The following is a 21258-nucleotide window of genomic DNA, read 5'->3' as shown; positions in this document are numbered from 1 at the left end:
CTGAAATCAGCTCTATTTTTTTATTGGATCACTCACAAAACAGCCAAAACAATCAGAAGAGAGGCTCAGAGCCTCCTCTCTTCTGATTGGTTGACACCGACCTGTTGTTACTAGAGCTCCAGAAAAAAGACTGAGAGAAGAGATGGAAAACTAAACTAGCCTACACACTACACTTTTTTTTTTAGATCTTCTCATGGATCAACCCTTCAAAATAAAACACAGAAGAAAGGTGTAAAAAACTTATATCTTTCTAAATCTATATTAAATCCTTAATAAGAAGTAGTGTGTAGATGTAGTGCAGTTTCACACTCACAGCTGCTCTCAGCTCTAGTTGAACTGACCAGCCAAGTTTTAGAGTGAAGTATGAGTGTTTATATTTGGATCAGCAGATATTTACAACAGATGAAGTGTTTCTGATATTGAAAACACATGGAAATATCATGTTTACAGGAGCTTTATGAAAACACCACTTGTAGTTACATGACCTGTTACTTCATCGGTTTGATTTCATCGTCATATTTTACACACACATGTCAATGTTGCATCAAAAACGATGACGATTAACTTTCCGCCCTGCAGTATTTTTTTCCCCCCAGCTCAGACACTGGTTGTAAAAACCTCTCTATACACTTTATATTTGTGAGTCGTCTTCGTCAGCAGACACTGAAGTTAACGAGAGCACCTCGACCTTTTATGAGCCTCTCCGTCGTTATCTGTCATGACGGCGTAACGATCATGAAGAGGGGCCTGTCGATGAAGACACACCGCTCACGGCGATGGAGGCGGCACACACTTAATCACCGCTCTGTTTGCATGAGCTAAAGCAACTTGTAAGAGGTTAAAAAAAGAGTCCATCTGCAGAATGAAAACAGCCCCTCAGGGGGGCATCCGATGGGTCAGGGGGGCATTAATCAGAGTTTACTGTCCTGGTCAGCAGTTAACCAGGGTTTGTATTGACCCTCCCTCCTCCACCTCCCAGGTGATAAATAACCAGGTTGAGGTGCACGGGAACAGTTGACAAGCAGCAACAGTAAAATCAAGACTGAGTGCAGCTCTGATAATCCCCACACACACCACACACAACATCTTTGTCTGTGAGATTCCTCCTCTTTCTCTCCCTGTTCAATAACCAGGACCTGACTGATCCCAGGGGGGGCGAGCAGAACCTGCAGCAACCAGCAGATGGCACCACAACAAGTCGGCTTCATGCAGCTGCAGCAGGTTTAAAAAGGTCCAGGTTCAAACAATGTATAAAATCTTCCTCTTCATATGTGCATGTGTGTGTTTGTGTGTGCATGAGATGCACTTTATCACTCCGCTCTTCGTTTTATTACTGGAGATGTGTTCCGAACTCATCACTGTGTTCTTTATAATAAGGTTGGATGGCCATCTTTAAGTGTAAGGAGGGAACAACATTGCATGGTTTTTATTTACAAAGCTTTACTTGAAATTTTACCTGTTTATCTTACCAGCTTAATCTCACTTAGAATTTGTAACTTGCACACTCGTTGGTTTTACAAATTTCCAGTATCAGGACAGAATTGGGGAAGACTGCCTTTCAGTTTTATGCCCCCCAAAAGAGGAATAACCTACAAAGCTGTCTGAAACTGGACCATCTTATTTCTTTAGATATGTTCTACAGCCTGTATGTAATTGTGGATTATGATCTTGATGTATTTGTATATTGTATAACTGTGTGTTTTTGTAATCGGGGCATCATTGAAAAAGAGAGCTTGCTCAATTGACCTTTCCTGAATAAATAAAGGTGCAATTAAATTAAATGAGGAGAAAATAGAAGTAGTGTTTGTGTGTTGTGTTGTGTTGTGTTGCAGGTGTTGTGGGTTGCACGCAGCAATGCAGATCATTCCAGCAGCTTGTGTCACACATTCATGGTGATGATGTTTACCACCACCACCACCACCACCAACACTACTTTTTCCCTCCTCTTCCTCTTCTTCTGCTGCTGCAACCGCTGCTGCTGCCAAGACAAGGGTTTATACTACCACAGCAGCCACACACACACACACACACACACACACAGAGCGAGAGAGAGAGAGAGAGAGAGAGAGAGAGGCGAGAGGCACACACACACCCTAAGGGTATACAGTAAGACACATAAAGACTCACACACACCCTTGTATTAGACAGACACACCCCTTGGCAACTGTGTCAGAAAATGCCCTGAGGAAAGGCAAAACTCTAGTTCCTCCAACAAACAGTGAGCGAAGGAGTGTGTTGGTGTGTTACTGGTGTGTTAGTGTGTTACTGGTGTGTTAGTGTGTTGTGAAACCTCTGGATCATCAAACAATGAGCTTTTATTTGAGGAGGATTTCTGTTTTTTTGTTTTCTGTTTGTTGTGCAAGAATCATCACCCTTGAATCACCTTCAATTCATGAAAACATTACGTTCAGTTTAAAGAGACAGAGCACATCGAAGCAGATGGGAAATCCTTGATGAGCCAAAGTGACTGCTTCGTTGTGACATCACAAAGTGACAGAAAGTCCTGAGTGACTGTTTTCTGACTGATCCAATAAAAAATAGAGCAGATTTCAGAATAAAACCAAATCCTTCAAGTTGTTGGATGGTATTGTCCAGGTGGTGAGGGGGCGGGGCTTTGAGTGACTGCTCTGTTGTGACATCACAAAGTGACAGGAAGTCCTGACGGCTGGTTTTAAGGCTCAGTTTCTGAATACAGGCTGTGTGCATTTCTCTGTGGACTGAGGCTTTGATACTTTCACAGTATTAATATAGAACCTAGAGCTGCTTTATAATCACACTACACATGGACATCTACCTTTATACTGTATGGAGCTTTAACACAAACATCTACCTTTATTTTGAAGGAGCTTTAACACAAACACCTACCTTTATTTTGAAGGAGCTTTAACACAAACATCTACTCCTACTCTTGTTTCTCTACACTTTCTTTTCTCTTCTCTTCTCATCTTTAAAGCTTCTTTGTTCATTATTTTTTGCAATTTTGCATGTTTCCAAATTTCTCCACTATTCTTTTCTCTTCCTCCAGTTGTCCGTCAAGGTGAAGCAGAGGCTGATGATGCACACAGAGACAGTTTGAGGGCTCCCCTGGTGTCGTCGTGTCATGAGGTAACAGTGTTTTTCCTTTGGGAAATCAGCGAGAGTTGAATCAAGAGTAGAAAGGCAGATGATGACGACGACCTTTAGATTTTTTAACTCGTAAAACGTAAAAAGCAGATGAGAGAGGAAACAATTACTCTATAATGACGCTTCACCTCACAGAAACAGAAACACTCATTACATCCACGGTGAAGCTGCTGCACATCTCTCATCCACACACTTGAACACACTTGTTCCTTTCTGTCTCTTTCTATCTCATTAAACCCTCACATGTCACCGTTGAGTCCCGAGTGCAAACAGCTCTGCACCTATTAATCCCACATCCACAACTCTGTTATCAGAGGTTTCCAGTCTTCATTCCAACTGTGCCTCCTTTTCAGGAAGTGGGACAAAGGAATTTTTTTTTTTTTTTTTCCCTGTGCTGCCCGCTGTGATTCATGGCTTAGGCACACACTCACACACACACACACACACACACACACATAGACATAGTTGGTTTCGCCTTTATAACTTAGATCATTATTTATGGCCGAGTGAGCCGTTTTAACATGACAGGCAGAAGTCTGACTCACATGGGGGCAGTGGAGGAGAGAGAAAGAGAGAGAAAGAGAGTCAGGTGGAGGCTGGAGAAGAAATGTGGCCTGGTTTTATTTCTTTTTCCGCCCTAAATTAAAGGGATAGTTCACCCAAAATTGAAATTTCACTCATTATCTACTCACCCTCATGTGGACTAAGGGCTGGATGAAGTTTCAGAGTCCTCCCTGGCTTCTCTGAGTTACAGGGGGTCTCGGCGTAGCAGTGCATGTCCATATAACGGTTGCAAATGGATACCAACTGTCTTCGTAACAAAAAGACACACCAAAAAACATCCAAATACCTCCATGCTGCTCGTATGTAATATCCGTCTTGTATTTGGACGAACAAGGGTCCGTCCTCTTCCCGGTTCGTCAGAATTGGACGAACCGGGAAGAGGAGCTTCCGCTACAAACAAGCTTTAAAAATAGACTTATTTACATTTTTTCAGGACAACATCACATTTCGGGGCTTCAATACAAGACGGACATTACATACACGCAGCATGGAGGTATTTGATTGTTTTTTGGTGTGTCTTTTTGTTACGAAGACAGTTGGTATCCATTTGCAACCGTTATATGGACATGCACTGCTACGCCGAGACCCCCTGTAACTCAGAGAAATGGATAACTCTGAAAATTCTCCCAGCCCTTAGTCGACATGAGGGTGAGTAGATAATGAGTGAAATTAGAATTTTGGGTGAACTATCTCTTTAACTTATTGAGTGGATATCTGGGTTAAAAAATGGCGGATTGAGGCCATAAAACGTGTGATAGCGCACAAATAAAGACATTAAATCAGTAAATCAGTCGTGCTTCCTTGATAATCAGAGTGGTTTAGTCGTAATTGGTGGGTTTGTGCAGCTTGTAATTGAGTTTTTTCCACACACACACACACACACACACACACACACACACACACACACACACACACACACACACACACACACACACACACAGAGGAGGGGCAGTGTCCCGCGCGCCAGCAGCAGCAGCAGCACCTGGATACGTCACAGGAGAGAAAGGGGGCGGAGCTTAACGCGCGCGCAGCAGTGTGCGAGATGAGAGAAGCAGCGACAGAAGCAGCAGCAGCGGTGGTGGTGTGTGTGTGTGTGTGTGTGTGTGTGTGTGTCGGTGTGTCGGAGCTGGATGCAGTCACTCAGTGAGTCAGACTGAGCGCAGAGAGAGAGACTTCACGGTGAACTCTGAGGAAGAAAAGAAAAGAAAGAAAGACAGAAAAAGAGTCGGACTGTGTTTTTACTTTTTATTTTTCTCCACAATTAAGAAGCGAAGAGAATAAGAAGAAGGAAAAAAGAAGAAGGAGAAGAAACTCGCCGCGTCAGTTCGGACTTTATGAGAAAGTGGAGATGAGTGGAATATGATTTGAAACCGGGGACAGAGACTCTGAAACACTGTTGTTAACAGGTGAGTTTTTATTATTATTTCTGGACTTTTTTCTTGTTTTTCATTCAGCTTATTCGGTAAAAGTTGATGAGATGTTCACTGACTCCTGAACTCCTCAGCTCTTTTCCCTCTTTTAATCCAGTATCAGCACGTTTTTCTCCCCTCACTGTGTTTTTTTTTTTCTGTCTCCCACTGGCTGCCAACTTCTCACTTCACCAGCTTCCCATTTGCTTTTTTTTTTCTTCTTTTAATCTACGTACGTGACTCACTTTCCTCTCAAACTGAAAACATTTTCACTGTTTTCCACCGCCTTTTGTCCTTCAAAAGAAAAGAAAGAGTGTGTAAAAAAAAAAAAAAAAAACAGAGCTGTGAATGTAACGTGTGTTTGGTGCAGGTGCGCAGTAACGTGCCTCCTGTTGCACATAATTTTAGTCCCAAAACAAGTCCACACTCATCTCACCTCATCCTGCTAATGAAAGAAAACAGCCTCCATAAAGTTGTGTAACCCTTCATCTACTCCTTCTTCTTCAACTTGTACTATTAAAGCTATAAAAAAACATCCAGCACCATCCTGATTATTGCAATAATTGATGATTTATCACCGTTTTCCATCTGTTTTCACTGATAAGATAATGATTTCAGTCTCAAATCTTTTTTTTTTATTATCATTCTTGCAAAATGTGATTGTGTCATAAAAGAAAAAGCGCTCTAAAGGCCAATTTGTCTTTGTAATTTACAGCAGATAATAAAAAAAAGGAAAATTGAGGTGAATGAATATTGCAACACTAAATGATCCTGTGGTGCATTGATTTTAGTTTTTTTTTTTCTCCTCTGTTGCTGCCACTTTTGTTATTGATTATGTGCTGGAAGCTTTTTCCTGCAAACAAACACCTGTTGGTTCAGTGTGTGTTTGTTGGGGTCAAAGCTTTCTGATTCAAAAAACAAATCCTATAAAAAAATCCTTCAAACTCTGCAGTCGGAGAATCACAGTGTGGCCACAGATATATGATGATGATGATGATGATGATTATGTGTCTGGATGTTTTTTCGCTCTTGTTTTGTGTGTCTCTGTGTCTGTCTTTTGGGTTTGTGTTGTAACCACATCCAAATTGGAGGAATGCAAATATGCATTTTGCAAATGCTTTGGTGGTGTTTCCCCCCCTCCTTCCCTCCTTCCCTCCTTCCCTCTGCTCCCTTCGCTCCCTCCTCCCTCCACTAAAAGCATCTCCCAGTGGATTACCATTTAGTCGCTGGGGTTATTTATCATTTCGTAAGGACAGCCCCCCCCCCTTACCCAAACCCCCCCTCTACACACTCTCTCTCTCTCTCCTCTTCCCTCCCACCTCTTTTGTTTTTAATCGAGTTTATCTATTCGCTCCCTCGGGCTACTGCTGTCTAAACTTAGGCCCATGGTCGCTCCTCTCTCCTCTCCTCTCGCTCCTCTCTTGGTTGACTCACTTTGTGTCGCTCTGCTCTGTGGTCGCCGAACGCTCACCCTGAGAGTCTCACCCCGAGAGTCTCACCCCGAGAGTCTCACCGAGTTGATGTATTCAGTTTGGGGGGGTGTTGGGTGTTGGGGGGGGTTTGGAGGCCGGTGTCAGTGCAGCGACTGACTCCTCTGGTCTGTGGTGGAGTGAGTAAACGCTGGTTTCACACCCGCACACTGCTCCTGTTGATGAGCTGCAACACTCGCCTCCTTCTTCCTCCTTGTTGCAGATATAATAATCCAGAGAGAGATCATGTGATGATGATGATGATGATGAATGTTTTGAGGTCTTTGTTTTCCTCTGAGACACGTTTCACCGACTCATTTGTCTCATGTGTCTTGTTTCTGGGACAGGATGAATCCCGGTTCTGGGCTGCGAGCTCTCGTGCTGCAGCTGCTGCTGTGGACGCTGCTGTGTCCCGGCGCACGCGCTCAGTGCGACAAAGAGCCACCAGAGAGCAGCAGCGGTGGCAGCGGCGGCGGCGGTGGCGGCAACAAACTCAACCTCTCCGTGACCTATGACCTCCCGACCTTCACCGCCGACTTCCCCGTCCAGAACATGGTGACGCTGGACGGGATCATCTACGTGGGGACGGTGAATCGGATCTACGCGCTGGCGCCGAACCTCACCAAGCTGGCGGAGTACCACACGGGGCCGCTGCTCGCCAACCAGACGTGCGGCCACAGGGCGACACAGGGTAGGGTTGGGATGATATGCTTTTCTCCCGATTCGATTCTTCTACGATTTTTTTTGGATGGCGATTCGATTTAAATCGCGATTCTACGATATTGCCGATTCTCTCGATTTTTAGTCTGCATTTTTAACATTTATCTGCACACAAATACTGTAGGAGCCTATGAATTAACATACTCCATTATAAAGTGAACTTAAACCCTTTTCAAAACCTGTACTCTCTGTATGTAAAAAGTCTAACAAATGCACATTGCACAATATTTAAAAAAAATTTCCAAAAGAAAAAATTCGATTTTTGAAAAAAGAAATCGATTTAAAAAGATATTGCGATATTTATGTAAATCGATTTTTTCTCCCACCCCTAGCGACCGGCGCAGCAAACAGCAGCAGCAGCAGCAGCAGCCGGGTGGACAACCACAACATCGCCCTGGTGGTGGAGAACATCTACGACAAGGGGCTGTTCAGCTGCGGCTCGGCGGACAACGGCATCTGCAGGTTCCACGTCCTGGAGGAAGACAACATTCCCAAGACGCTGGACGAGGAAGTGTACTGCTTCGCCGACACGGCGCAGCGAGGCCGCGGGCGATCCGGCGACGCCGATGCCGACATGGTCGTCAGCCCTGCGGGTTCCCAGGTGCTCAACGTGGAGAGCAACCTCATCAACTTCTTCGTCGGGAACAACGAGATTCCCGGTTCAGGAAGCAGCAGCGGGACGACGACGCACCCCCACACGCTCTCGCTGCGGAAGATGAAGACGAGCCAGAACGGCTTCACCTTCTACTCCAAGAACGCGCACATGGACCTGATCCCGGCGCTCCGAGGAAACTACTACCTGCGCTATGTCTACTCCTTCCACAGCGGGCCGTTCGCCTACTTCCTGACCGTGCAGCGGGTGAGCCGAGGCTCCGGCGCCTACCACACCCGCATCGTGCGCATGTGCTCCACGGACCAGGTGATCCGCCGCTACGTGGAGATGCCGCTCGAGTGCATCAGCACCGACAAGCGGCGGCGGCGGTCGGCGAAGGAGACGAAGGTGTTCAACATCCTGCAGGCGGCGCACGTGACCAAGGTGGGCGACGACGTGGAGCTGCAGAAGCAGCTGAACGTGGAGGAGGGCGACGACGTGCTGTTCGCCGCCTTCGCCAGGGGGAAACCCGACTCGCCGGAGCCCACGCCGAACTCGGCCGTCTGCATCATGTCGCTGAAACACATCAACTTCATGTTCAAGAAGTACATGAAGCAGTGCAGCACCATCGACCCGTTCCACTTCACCGGATCGGACAGGAGGTCCTGCTACAACGTGGTAAGAGCATTTTTGTTTTGTTTTTGGAGGGAAATGCAAATGTTCCTGTTTGCATAACTGTCAACAACTTTATTCAGGGAAGGAAAGAAGAATGAACGTCTTCTTCTTTGTACAAATTATTCATTATTCAACTATTTCTTTTGACACAAATGAAATTCTCCAGAAAAACGATGCTTTAAAGGAGACATATTCTGCCCCTTTTGCACAAATTTAAACAGTTCCCAGTTGTCTGTGACATGCTTTGGTCAAAATTCCCCAAGGATCAAACATCACAGCTGTTCAAAACAGCCCTGTTCAGAACGGCTGGTTTCACACTGCAAAAACACAAACTCTTACCAAGAATATTTGTCTTATTTCCACTCAAAACAAATCTCATTATACTTAAAAAAGGACTCATCACATTAAAAAGTAGCTTGTTTTTAGACACGTTTTACTTTTTTCAAGCATATTTTCACTTGAAATGAATAGAAAAATCTGATAGTTGAGCAATTTTTTCTTTCTTATTACAAGCACAAAAACATGCTTTCATTGGCAGATTTTTCTACTTATTTCAATTGAAAATTTGTTTGAAACAAGTGAAAACTGTCTAAAAACAAGGTAATTTTGGGTGATGAGTCTTATTTTAAGTGGAAAGAGATTAGTTTTGACTAAAATGGAGACATTTTGACAAGAAATAAGACAAATATTCTTGGAAAGATTTTGAGTTTTTGCAGTGCAGTGCCTGTCCCTTTAAATGCAAATGAACCTCTGCTTGCCCCGCCCCCTTCTACTGGTCCCAGGTAGGGGTGGGGTTATGTAAGTTCAAAAACTAGACACATCATTGTCAGACAACCAAGGGAACAGCTTGAAAATTACAGATTTTTTAAATCAATTCTCACATTTTGGGGGCTGAAAGGTGAGACAAACAAGTGATATTTCCATAATATGTCCCCTTTAAAAATGTCTTTCCACAACTGAAACTTCTACAACGGCTTCTGAGTTCAAATGCAACACGTGCATTTTGGTTTTTTTGTGTCGTTTATCAGCAAAGCGATGCGTTTGTTGTTGTTTTTCTTAAGCTGAAGACTTGTTATGAGTGGAGACAAGTCTGAGCGTCGTCTCCATCTTTAAGTCTCTATCAGTCATCTTTAGTTCTCTGTCCTGTAGAAGTTTACAGGCCTCCGTTGTTTTTATCCGTCTCAGTGGCTGGGTGGTCTCAGGGTTCAGCCGGTCCACTGTGTCCACTGTGTCCTTGACCTCTGACCCCTCTCGTTCAGATCAAACCTGCACACACACACACACACACACACGTACACACACACCTGTCATCTCGGGACGATCCGTAAATGTCTTGTGTTGTATACATCTCCTTTTATGTCCATGGTTTAATCTCTGGCTTTATGGGACAAGATTAGATTCATTAGTAGAGACTCAGAGCAGAAGAAACAAACCTGAGCCAGAATTATTTTGAAAATGAGCAGAAAGTGAAGATGGATGTTGAATGTTGTGCAGATTTTGGCCGAACATCACAGGAGGACGTCTGTGTTGGAGACGGACACCTGCACCAAATATGTCTCTTTTTTTCTTACATCGGTGAATATTCACACGATGATGAATGAATCGTCACATCTGGACGTAAACACCTTTTAAATTACAGCTCAAAGTCGGCGCGTTCACCTTTCCTTTTTTTTTTGTGATTTTTGTGAAAAGTTCACTTAGGTATTTGAGGTTTTCTTCTTATCTTAGACGTATCCTTAAGAAATCACTTAAAGTTGATTAAACCGTCGCACAAAACACCTTTAATGGAGAAGTCCGAGGTTTAAGGCTCTTTACAATTAGAGCAGGTGCAGAAACCATCCTTAAGGTTTCTATATACAATGTTCACTTTAGTATTTGAGGATACTTTTTATCTTGTTTTTTACATTAAGGGATCACTCAAAGTTCACGAATCGTTGCACACAACATTTCTCACCTTAATATAGAAACGTTTCTCATAGATTATGTCTCTTTTTTTTGATGAATCGTCACATCTGGACGCTCAAAGTTCACCTTTTTTTTTTTTTTTTTAGTGGTTCTTCCATGTCTTATCCAAGCAGCCCCCCCCCCCCCCACACACACACACACACCCCTCCTGTTGCTGTGAGCCAGTTGTTACCTTTCCCAGCGCCCCCTCCCCTCCCCTCCCCTCCAATCCATCAACATTGACCCGATCGATGAGGCCGAATCACCTGATCAATAGTGACATGAAGTTAACTGCCGACCACCCTGCCAAAGAGTCTGTCGATATGTGCCCCCCACTTCCTCCCCCCCTCCTCTCCCATGTGACTTCATCTTTACTTCACCGCAGCGTCACTCACCTCCTGCATGACAGATTTATTAAACCGAGGGCGAGCACGTACAGGAGTCACGCTGCCGGAGTCGTATGCAAACACACAGCACACTTCTGAGGAAGCATCCTGTCAAAACACTGGGCGTGTGTGTGTTTGTGTATGTGTATACGTGTGTGTATACGTGTGTGTGTGCTGTTTTCCCCATAGTTCCACTGCAGCAGCATTTATTGCCGCGATTAGCCCGACTGCAGAAACCACAACCATGCGCCGTAACATTGTGGTTGTCGGTCGTCCCCGGCAATCTTTTTTTTTTTACTATTTATAACAAATCGCACACACTTGTCCTCACAGCTGTGTGTGTGTGTGTTTGTGAAATACTGGTTAATGCTTCCTGACGTCCATCGGTTTTCATTCAGTTTTATATGGTAATGTGTGTGGTGTTGTGGTGTGTGTGTCCCTGAGGCCAAACAAACATTGACTTTCATATAAAACCTGTGCAGAAGTCAATTATTTGAATAGTTAATGTTTTATATGGGATATCTGTCTTATTCTTCTTCTTCCTTGCTGCCTTTTTGTGGTGAATAACCTGCACAAAGTGAGAAAAGCATCATCATCATCATCATCATCATCATGGCTCTGCACTTGTGTATCTGTGGGAACGTGCACTCGAATGAGCACGAGACACAAAATAAACAAGGATCTGCCCGACGACGCTGCAGAGGGAACAAAGTTACAGAGAGATACTAACTCCCCGGTGCATTTAAACTGCACTAATGTGCAGTTAACAACAGGAATGTATGAACCAGTTTCACTCATTGATTTTCAGACTGAGCAGTTTAGAAGATAGAAACCAGGGAGCAGTCGCACAAAAAAAGTGAAGTGAAGGCTCCAGTTGCAGTAAACATCTTTACATTTTAAGATTTCCTTCAAATGTTCATTTAAGGTAGAGGTTTTTCTTCTTATCTTAGATTATCTCTTAAAGAAACACTTAAAGTTGAGTAAACCTTTGCACAAAACACCTTAAGTGGAGTCTGAGTTAAGGTTCCTTACATTGATAGGTTGCAGAAATGTTCCCCTAAAAAGTTAACTTAGGTATTTGAGATTTTCTTCTTATCTTAGACATATACTTAAGGAATCACTTAAAGTTGATTAAACCGTTGCACAGAATACCTTTTAGTGTAGATTTTCCTTAAAGTCTGAGGTTTAAGGCTCTTTACAATTAGAGCAGGTGCAGAAACCATCCTTAAGGTTTCTCTACAATGTTCACTTTAGTATTTGAGGTTACTTTTTATCTTGTTTTTACATTAACGGATCACTTAGAGTAAAGTTCATGAATCGTTGCACAAAGGACATTCTTCATTTCTCACTGTAATGAAGAAACGTTTCTCATATTTGCAACACTTTAAGTAGAAACCTTAAGGTGTTTAGTTGGACCCGTCCCGGGATGTGTGTGTGTGCAGATGTGCGGAGCTGACTGTGTGTGCCGGTACTGTGGTTCTGCTGCAGGAGCTGTAACTTCCAAACACACACACCACCACCACTGTCTGCTGCCTGCAGTCTTGAGTGTGTGTGTAGTGATGTCGGAGGCTCCGGCTGCAGAGCGGAGATCACACACACAGACATGAAGAGTGACATGTGGTGAAGCTGTTAACGCAGATTCAAACCAGCTTTGCAAATGCATGCAAATACATGGTGGGTGGGTGAGAGAGACAGAGAGAGAGTGAGAGTGAGAGTGAGAGTGGGCACATCGACAGCCATCAGCGATCGGGAGGAGATCCACAGGGGGAAAGTGAGGAATGCTGGGAGCTGAGGGGTTCAGGGTGGGAGGGGAGGGGAGGGGAGGGGGCAGTGAATATCTGACTCTCAGCGAGCCGTGATGAATGACTCGGGGATAACAGGGCATCAGCAGCTGGGCGGAAGATGATCCCTCCCCGGGCCGCGGTGGCAGCCGGCCACACTGGCGGCGAGGCCTCGTCCTCCTCCCCCCCCCCCCCCCCCCCCCTGCGACCCCCACCTGTTACCGGCACCTGTGGGAAAGTGGAGGTCACATCTATAGGTTGATCTTTGGTGGATGCATCATTTTCCGAAAACCGTGGCTCCTCCTCCTCCTCCTCCTCCTCTTCGTCTTCTTCTTCGGAGACAGAAACTTCTTTGACCTCCACAGATCTGAAAGCAAAAAAAAACCAACAGCAACAAAAAAAAAACACTTCTTCTGTCACGAAGTATGAGGTATGAAAAGAGTTGGACGATAGATAGCAGAGCGTTTGAATACCACAGACCTTCTGTCCTCTGGCGTCTTTGATGAGCAGCTGTGAAACGTTTTCCCTGCTATAACGCTTAACAGTGAACAAATTTTGTGGTTGTTATTGGAATGTGCAGAAGTCGAAGATGCATTCCTCTCCTGTAAACTGATAACTCACTGAGCTCACTGTTGTGTGTCTGTGTGTGTGTGTATGTGTGTGAGAGAGAGAGAGAGCAGAGAGAGAGAGAGAGAGAGAGAGAGAGAAAAAAAATCATCCTCATCTCATCCTGCTGCAAATCAAACAACTTTAACGCGTCACGCTTCTCCGCTTCCAAAAACAGTCTTTAACAACAAGAGCTGCTTTGTGCACCGAGCGCTCATCATCTTCCATCTTCCTCCTGATAGCAGCGACGGTGTGAAAGCACCGTGTGTGTGTGTGTGTGTGTGTTTTGATCAGTTATTCCATTATTAGACAGACGGATTCCTTCCTGTTGAATCACTTGATGATTACAGGGTCGGCGCAAAAAAAAAGACATGACATCAGTTTTGCTCGGAGGTGTTCATCAGGAGCATCTCGGTGCCGGCGAATATTAATTATCGCAGCGATCTTTGTCTGTCTGACTCACTTTTTAGTGTGAGTTTCTTTTCAAACGATGCTGACTTCATTCTTTTTTTTTTGCAGCTGCATGATTAATCTGATCCTTCTTTTTAATTTCCCCCCATAACGTCCACGACCAGAACCAGAGGAGTAGAGAGGAGTCAGCGCCGCCGCCGACAAATAATGCTACAAAAATCTGCTGTTTCAAAAAAAATAATTTCCGTTTCTAAAAGACGTTGTTGCAGACGCAGCAGGTCGAGTGCTGAATCGCTGCAGCCAGAGGAGCTTTTATTTTTTATTTTTTATCTTGGGGAGCCGTTTTCCAGCTTCTCTCTTTTTTTTTTTTTTTTATTGCTGACAGTCTTAACTTGTATCCTCTTGTCCTCGTCTTTCACAACACAACACAACGCGACGCACCGTTCAACAACTGCCCATCTGAAGCTAATCGTGGCTCCACTTAATAGATTTATGGCTCCTATTCAGTGGCATATGGCAGGTAGACTCTTTTCTTTTCTTTTTTGCTATCGTGAGGGTTTGGGTTTGAGATAAGCTCGGCCATAAATTCATAAAAGGTTGTAAATGTTACGAGGGAGGCAGGAGGAGGTTTATTTTTGTCGTTGTGGTTGTGGGATGAGGTGGAGAAGCAGCAGCAGCGTGTAAGAGTATGTTATGTTTGAAGTCTTTTTAAGAGGTGGTTGTCAGCTCGGGCAGACGGGGCCTCTTAACTCTGGTTTTAGGCAGCGAGATATGATAAATGTTGTAATGATGAGTGCCTCAAACTCTACGTGACGGTGCAGATCTGTCGTTTCTGCACTCCCACCCACCCACCTGCCTCCTCCTCTCTCCTTCTCTCCTTCTCTCCCTCCGCGGGGCAGATTCTGTCTTCAGGCTGCTCCATCAACAGGAAGCCAAAGACATAATGACTGTTCTTCATGATGAAAGTAAAGTAACTACTGCTTACTGTGGTTTAGTAGATTTCTGTTATTATGCTACTTATCTGGGTGCAGTTGTAAACACTAGTCTAATAATTACAATTTTGTATAAGAGGCTCAGAGTCTCTCTTCCGATTGGCTGGCTGGTTTATTTTTTTGAATGGGCCATTGAAAATAGAGCAGATTCTAGGTATACAACGAAATCCTGCAAGTGCTGGATTGTGGTGGGTCCAAGGGCTGTCAACAGACTTGCTGGGGCCCAGGGACAAGACACCATCATAGGGCCCCCCCCCCTATATATGTGAATGTAAAGTAAAATAAATTGGGGCCCCTATGGTCCTGAGGCCCGGGGACAGCATACCCGGTTGCCCCCCCCTGTCAACGGGCCTGGGTCCAGGTGGTGGGCGGGGCTTTGAGTGACTGCTTTGTTGTGACATCACAAAGTCACAGTAAGTCGTGACGGCTGGTTTTAAGGCTTTATTTTGATCCACAGAAAGATGTAATTGTGGTTTTAAGAACATATCAATGTAGTTTTCCATCTCCTCTCTCTCAGCTTCTCTCTGGAGCTTTGGTAACAACGGGTCGGTGTCAGCCAATCAGAAGAGAGCAGGATGCTCTGAGCCTCTCTTCTGATTGGCTGACTTGTTTTCCAGAGTGATCCATGAAAAAATAGAGCAGATTTCAGAATAAAACACTCAGAGAAACCAAATCCTGCAAACTGTTGGTTGGATGGTGTCGTCCAGGTGGTGGGGGGGCGGGGCTTAGTGTGACTGCTTTGTTGTGACATCACAAAGTGACAGGAAGTCCTGACGGCTGGTTTTAAGGCTCAGTTTCTGAATACAGGCTGTGTGCATTTCTCTGTTGACTGAGGCTTTGATACTTTCACAGTATTAATATAGAACCTAGAGCTGCTTTATAATCACACTACACATGGACATCTACCTTTATACTGTATGGAGCTTTAACACAAACATCTACCTTTATACTGTATGGACCTTTAATACAAACATCTACCTTTATACTGTATGGAGCTTTAACACAAACATCTACCTTTATACTGTATGGAGCTTTCATATAAACTTTTAACCATGGCAGACCCTTTCATGGAGAAAAGATTTAATGTGATTTTTTAGGCGTTTTCTGTTTTTCATTAGCAGAAATACAGAGATAGAAACAGACAGTTATCAAAAACACTCTCTAAACTATTGATCTGACCCTCTCAGTGTTTTCTCGCTTGACGGTATCACTTTGAAAAAGAAGAGACATGTTGGGCCATTTTCCTGGGTAATGTAGTGTGCAGAGGCTTGGCAGGGATTTGGCGCATCCCCAACACGCCTGGCATCCATTCCCATCCGTCTATACGGCGGGGAAGCAAAGGGAACGCTTGGGACTAAAAATAAAGAACGGCCACATTCGAGGTCAAAATTATCATCGGATTACCATTGATTCGAGAAAACCCACCAAATGCTGATTGCTTTTAAATTGAATCTTCGGCCTGATTGATTATAGTGTGTCCTAATATAATTCCAGCCGGGGGAGACGCTTTTGACCGACAGTCATTTTAATTAGCCCGTCTGTTTTTAATGAACACGCTCTTAAACGGCAGCTTAAAAAAAAAAAATGCAGAGGCCGATTGATTTGATGTTACTGTGTTGAGGAATCCCTAATAATTTCTCATTGTGTGACAGTCAGAATAGATCCGGTCATGTGACTTCCAGGACGCTGTGTATCTATCAGCTGCTGGGTAACTGGGAAAGATCGGGTTACGTTATTCTATTTGCACACATTGAATTTGCATGAGCCCATGAGAATTGAATGCTGCATGCATGTTTTATTTAGTAAAGATCCTCAACATGGCCGTCGGTGATTTATGGAGCTTTAATGGCATTTGAACTTCATGTACATGCAGGTTTTTTTGGATTAATAATGTTTCTCTCTCTCTGTAAATCTGTCCATCTTTGTTGCTCTGCCTTGAGTTTCCTTCTCTTGTTAAAAGGATTTTTGGAGTTTTTCCTGATTCAAACCTGAGGATCTGAGGATTTGAGACATAAATTTGTTTTGGAAACGCCAAAGACGAAGCGGCAGGTTGTTGGCTGAAAATGTAATACTTTAAGATTCCTGCCAGACGTCTGTCACAGATGTAAGGACTTAGGGTTTGATTCCTGTGAAACCTGACTTAGTTGAGGCTTGACTCTTGTAAAATGAATAAAGAAAACACTGTTAACATAGATACGGTGCCGTTTTAAAGGTCCCATATGGTAGACAGTGGGATTTCCATGTCTTTATTGATTATAAAGCAGCTCTAGGTTCTATATTAATACTGTGAAAGTATCAAAGCCTCAGTCCACAGAGAAATGCACACAGCCTGTATTCAGAAACTGAGCCTTAAAACCAGCCGTCAGGACTTCCTGTCACTTTGTGATGTCACAACAAAGCCCCGCCCACCAAACGGGACAAGACCATCCAACACTTTGCAGGATTTTGGTTTCTCTGGGTGTTTTATTCTGAAATCTGCTCTATTTCTATTTGGATCACTCAGAAAACAGTCAACCAATCATAATAGAGGCTCCCAGCTTCCTCTCTTTTGATTGGCTAACACTGACCTGTTGTTAGAGAAGCTGAGAGAGAAGATAGAAAACTACTCTTAGAGCTTTTTTTGGTTCTTAAAACCATAAATATATATTTTTATAGATCAACACAGAAGAGGAAGAAAATACGGAGCTTTAATGTCCAGCTCTCCGGCGCCTGCAGGAAGTCCATCCTATAATTTGATTCAACTTGACCTTTTCCCCAAAACCTCTCAACAGAAGCTGCATATTTCAAAACAGGAGTTTAGACAAGAGAAGGTCACAGTGGACAGTCAGCATGATACAAACTCCAAAAATAAAACGTTATCATGTTATAAAGAACAGTTTAATCTCCTGATCCATATTTCACTGTGACCTTCAAAATAAAACTGTCATAAAACGTACAAACTGTGCATCAATTGCCTCGCAGCCGCTGTTAAACACTGTAAATTAAACGTGTCGAAGCTTTAAAAGCTGCATCTCGACCTGCAATAACCTCGGTTACTCATCATCATCATCATCGGTAGTGTGAGTGGCTGCTGATACTTTCTGTGTTTTGCAGTAGTTTTCCACACAGACACACGGATGCGGGTCGGCTCGGCCTCAGACTCTCACTGAGACAATAGATGGACTTAATGCTCTCGGCCTCGTCGTCGTCGTCCCGCTGCTGATTCAGTGGGTTCTGCTCTGGATGCCACGGTGTTGTTGAGCCCCCACATGCCCCAGCCTGCTCATGCCATCACTTAGCTGGTATTTGTTCACTTGTTCGAACCCTCCCCTCCCCTCTCCTCTCCCCTCCTCCTCCCCTCCTCCTCCCACCTCCCCTCCCTGTGCACGACGAGAGCAGATGCACGGAGCAGCAGGCCTCACTGTGGCTGCTGCTCATCAAACTTCATTAACAGTTCACTCAGTTTCTTTACAACACCCCCGGGAGGAGAAGATGAAGAATGAGTGTCATTTTGTTTTCTTTTTTTTTTGTTAAAGTTGCAGCTTCTTGCATAAAGTTTTTAAGCCTCTGTGACCTTTTTTTTTATTTTTATGTTGCTTCTTTGGAAATCCAAACCAGGCGAGACAGTTGGAACTTGCATGATGAAACACAGTATATAAACATTTGCTGCTATTGGCAGCCAGAAAATGCATTAGCTATTCCGTTGGAAAATTTAGCTCCCAAAGTATTTTCCACTTCACTCCCAGGACACAGAGACAGAGACATTTACTGAGAGGACAGAGGACAGTGGGGGGAGACAATGTTGTAATTAAAAGTAATTGAAGCCGATGTGGAGAGAAGAAGAGTTTATAAATGATTTTTTACTCGATAAAAAAGTTTGTTTTGAGACGATTCAGTCCGATTTGGACGTGTTGATGAATGCATTTCTTTACATTTGATGGCGTGCGTCAGGAGGAAGTTATCAGTCAGGGTCTACGTCTGCGTCACGCCACACAAGACGGCGCTAATCTCCTCCACAGCGGGATGAGTAGACGCATTAAAACAATGTAAAACAAGCACAGTGGAGCCGCTACGTTTCGTTTCGTTGATGTTTTGGTTATTTTTTTTTGTAACCACAGATGTCACGGATTGTGTAACGCATGCCCGAGCCTGTGTGCAGAACCCAGCGCTGCTCTTACGGTAAAGGAGGCGGGCGGCTCCTCGGCAGCGTCCGGGATCAAACAAAAGAATGAAAATACTACGTTCTTGTCCCGTCCTGTCCCTGTCGTCCTCCTCCTCCTCCTCCTCCTCCTCCTCCTCCTCGCTCCTGATAAAGAAGACCGTGAATAGATGAGATCTGCTGTATCTGTCTCGCACTCAGATCTTCACACATGCATAAGCTCGTAACACAAGTAAACACCAGTCTGACACCAGGGGTTTTTGAAACAGTTCAGTGAGTAAATGGAAGAAAAAGAAAAAACGCAGACTCCACAGACGCAGCAGCAGCGTGAAATCAGATCACGGCTGCTCACAGAGCTGTGGAGACGAGAGAGATCAGTGCACGAATCCTTTTACCAAAACACTAAACTAAAACAACAACAGTTTGTTTTGCAGTTCCTGAAACTGCGTGACCTGTTGTCGTGTTAAACCACATTTTGCATCATCGGTGACGCTTCCCGCGGTCAGCAAAATACCATGCACGGTCAACAGAGAGTTGCACTTCTTCCACAACCGCTGCTGCTGCTGCATGATGCTCAATCTGACGGTGACACGCCCGCACAGAGGAGCCCACACCTCCATTCATGTCTATGAAAGAGTTAAAGCTGCTCCACAGTTCACTCCAACTCCTCGTCCTCACACATGTGGACCAGGAGAAGTAGTTTATCAAGTTAAACATATTTAAGATGAGACCATTAAAGTAATTTAGTACAGGGTTCACACACAGTGACATGCAGTGACGTGCAGCATCGTGACTGATCTCAGAACAGCAGAGGGCCTCCACATAAGTCCATAAGTTTAACAAACACGCTGCCAAAATGTCGCAGGTTGCAGCGTTTCACACATGAATATCAATAAAGGTCCCATGTTGCATGAATTACATAAGATGATTGGCACCGAGCTGTTGTTACTAGAGGAGAGGTAAAACTGGTTCTTAAAGCTACAAATACTGTAGATCTTCGCTTGAGTGGAAAGTAAATAAATAAAATACAATGGAAGAAGAAGAAACGAAAATACAGAGCTGCTGAACCTCAACGTTTTAATTTGATTCAACCTGACTTGTTTTTCTCCAGAAGTCTCAGCGGTTTCAACTCTAGACTTCTAGTGAAGTTCATGGTGCACGGTCAGTGTTGTAATGATGATGATGAAATTCTTTATTCAGTCACATCACATAATAGCTACAAACTTTATCGACAGGGCAGTGACTGAAAAGGCACAGGCAGAAGCATAATGCTCATATTAATGCCTGTCCTACAGTACATACCAAATTAAGATACTTAGCATTCTTACTATATGAAAAACAAACAAGCAAACGAACAAACATACATAAAAACTAAACTAAACCAGAAAAGACTGGAACCAATAAGATTAACAGTATTTAAATATATAGTAGTAAAGACATTTTTAAAGGTATATGTAGGAATTCCCCCAATCTAGCGGTGCGGCTGCATATCTGAACGTATTCTTGATGTTGCATTCACGTGAAATCGGGCAGACGTCAGACAGACAACAGACGCTGCATGTAACAGGATAAAGAAGCGTCTATGTAAACAAGTGGTCCGCCAGCACGAGGCAAAACAATACAGGCTTGACAATATGTTGTCATGGTGATGTCGTATTGTTTACCTGACCAACGTTTTACCGTCTTTCTCTCGTGGAGTAAAATGACATCCGGTTGGTTTGCCGACGGCCGTCTGCCTGACTGCACCTGAATGCAACACCAGTGCCTCCGTCCTTCCTCACACTACACAGTGGTGACAGTTTTAACAGGCCGAGCCCACAGCTCCGCTGAGTTTCCGTGGTAACCTACGGTCACGCTGCCACTGAACGTAAAAAAATGGCGATGCAACATGGCCGCCGCCTCGGTTCGGTGCGTCGGCCACTTATGTATTTGTAACGACTTGTAACAACTCATTCTAAGGTACGAGAAAGCTTTCATTTGAATGCGGGTGTGATTCGACTTCAGTGAAATACGTATTTATGAAAGCTATATTTGATTTTTGCCAATAAAAGCCAAATAAGTTACATACTGGGGCTTTAAATATCAGAGAAAAAAAAAACACAAACAAATAAAAACCAAAACAAAGTAAAGTTATCACATCATGTGAAATAGTTCAGTCTCAGCCCTGATCTTTATAAAAACATACAATTATCTGAACTTCTGATCATGAGAACTTGGGATTTAATTGTGTGAGGTGTACGTGCCTCCGCCCCTCCAACCCCTCAGGTGGGCCGTTGCGTCACCTGGCAGCCGAGTCCAGGCAGGTCCCGTCCCCTTTTTTTTTTTCTTTTTTTTGTTGGGTGAGGAGAGGGTTGGGGTTGGTCAGCGCCCACATCCAGCTGCAAAGGCATTAAAGAAAAACACAAGAGCAACAAAGACTTGGACTGGATCTGATGTCACTGAAGCTCT

The 21258-nt window shown here is 44.0% G+C and overlaps 1 protein-coding gene across 1 annotated transcript in view; it reads left to right on the top strand.

Annotated features, from left to right (window-relative positions):
• The first annotated feature begins 4764 nt into the window (after positions 1–4764).
• Positions 4765–21258, top strand: part of met (MET proto-oncogene, receptor tyrosine kinase) — a 91128-nt gene continuing 74634 nt past the window's right edge. The window contains exons 1-3 of the mRNA XM_083973844.1: positions 4765–5093; positions 6913–7256; positions 7618–8555. Of these exons, the coding sequence (XP_083829970.1) occupies positions 6914–7256; positions 7618–8555 (1281 nt within the window). The 5' untranslated portion in view covers positions 4765–5093; position 6913. The remainder of the gene's footprint in view (positions 5094–6912; positions 7257–7617; positions 8556–21258) is intronic.

The sequence above is a fragment of the Trachurus trachurus genome (genome assembly GCF_905171665.1).
Source record: "Trachurus trachurus genome assembly, chromosome: 6".
NCBI classification, from domain to species: Eukaryota; Metazoa; Chordata; class Actinopteri; order Carangiformes; family Carangidae; genus Trachurus; species Trachurus trachurus.
Note: the sequence above shows the minus strand (reverse complement) of the source record. Positions and strands in the feature narration are given on the sequence as shown.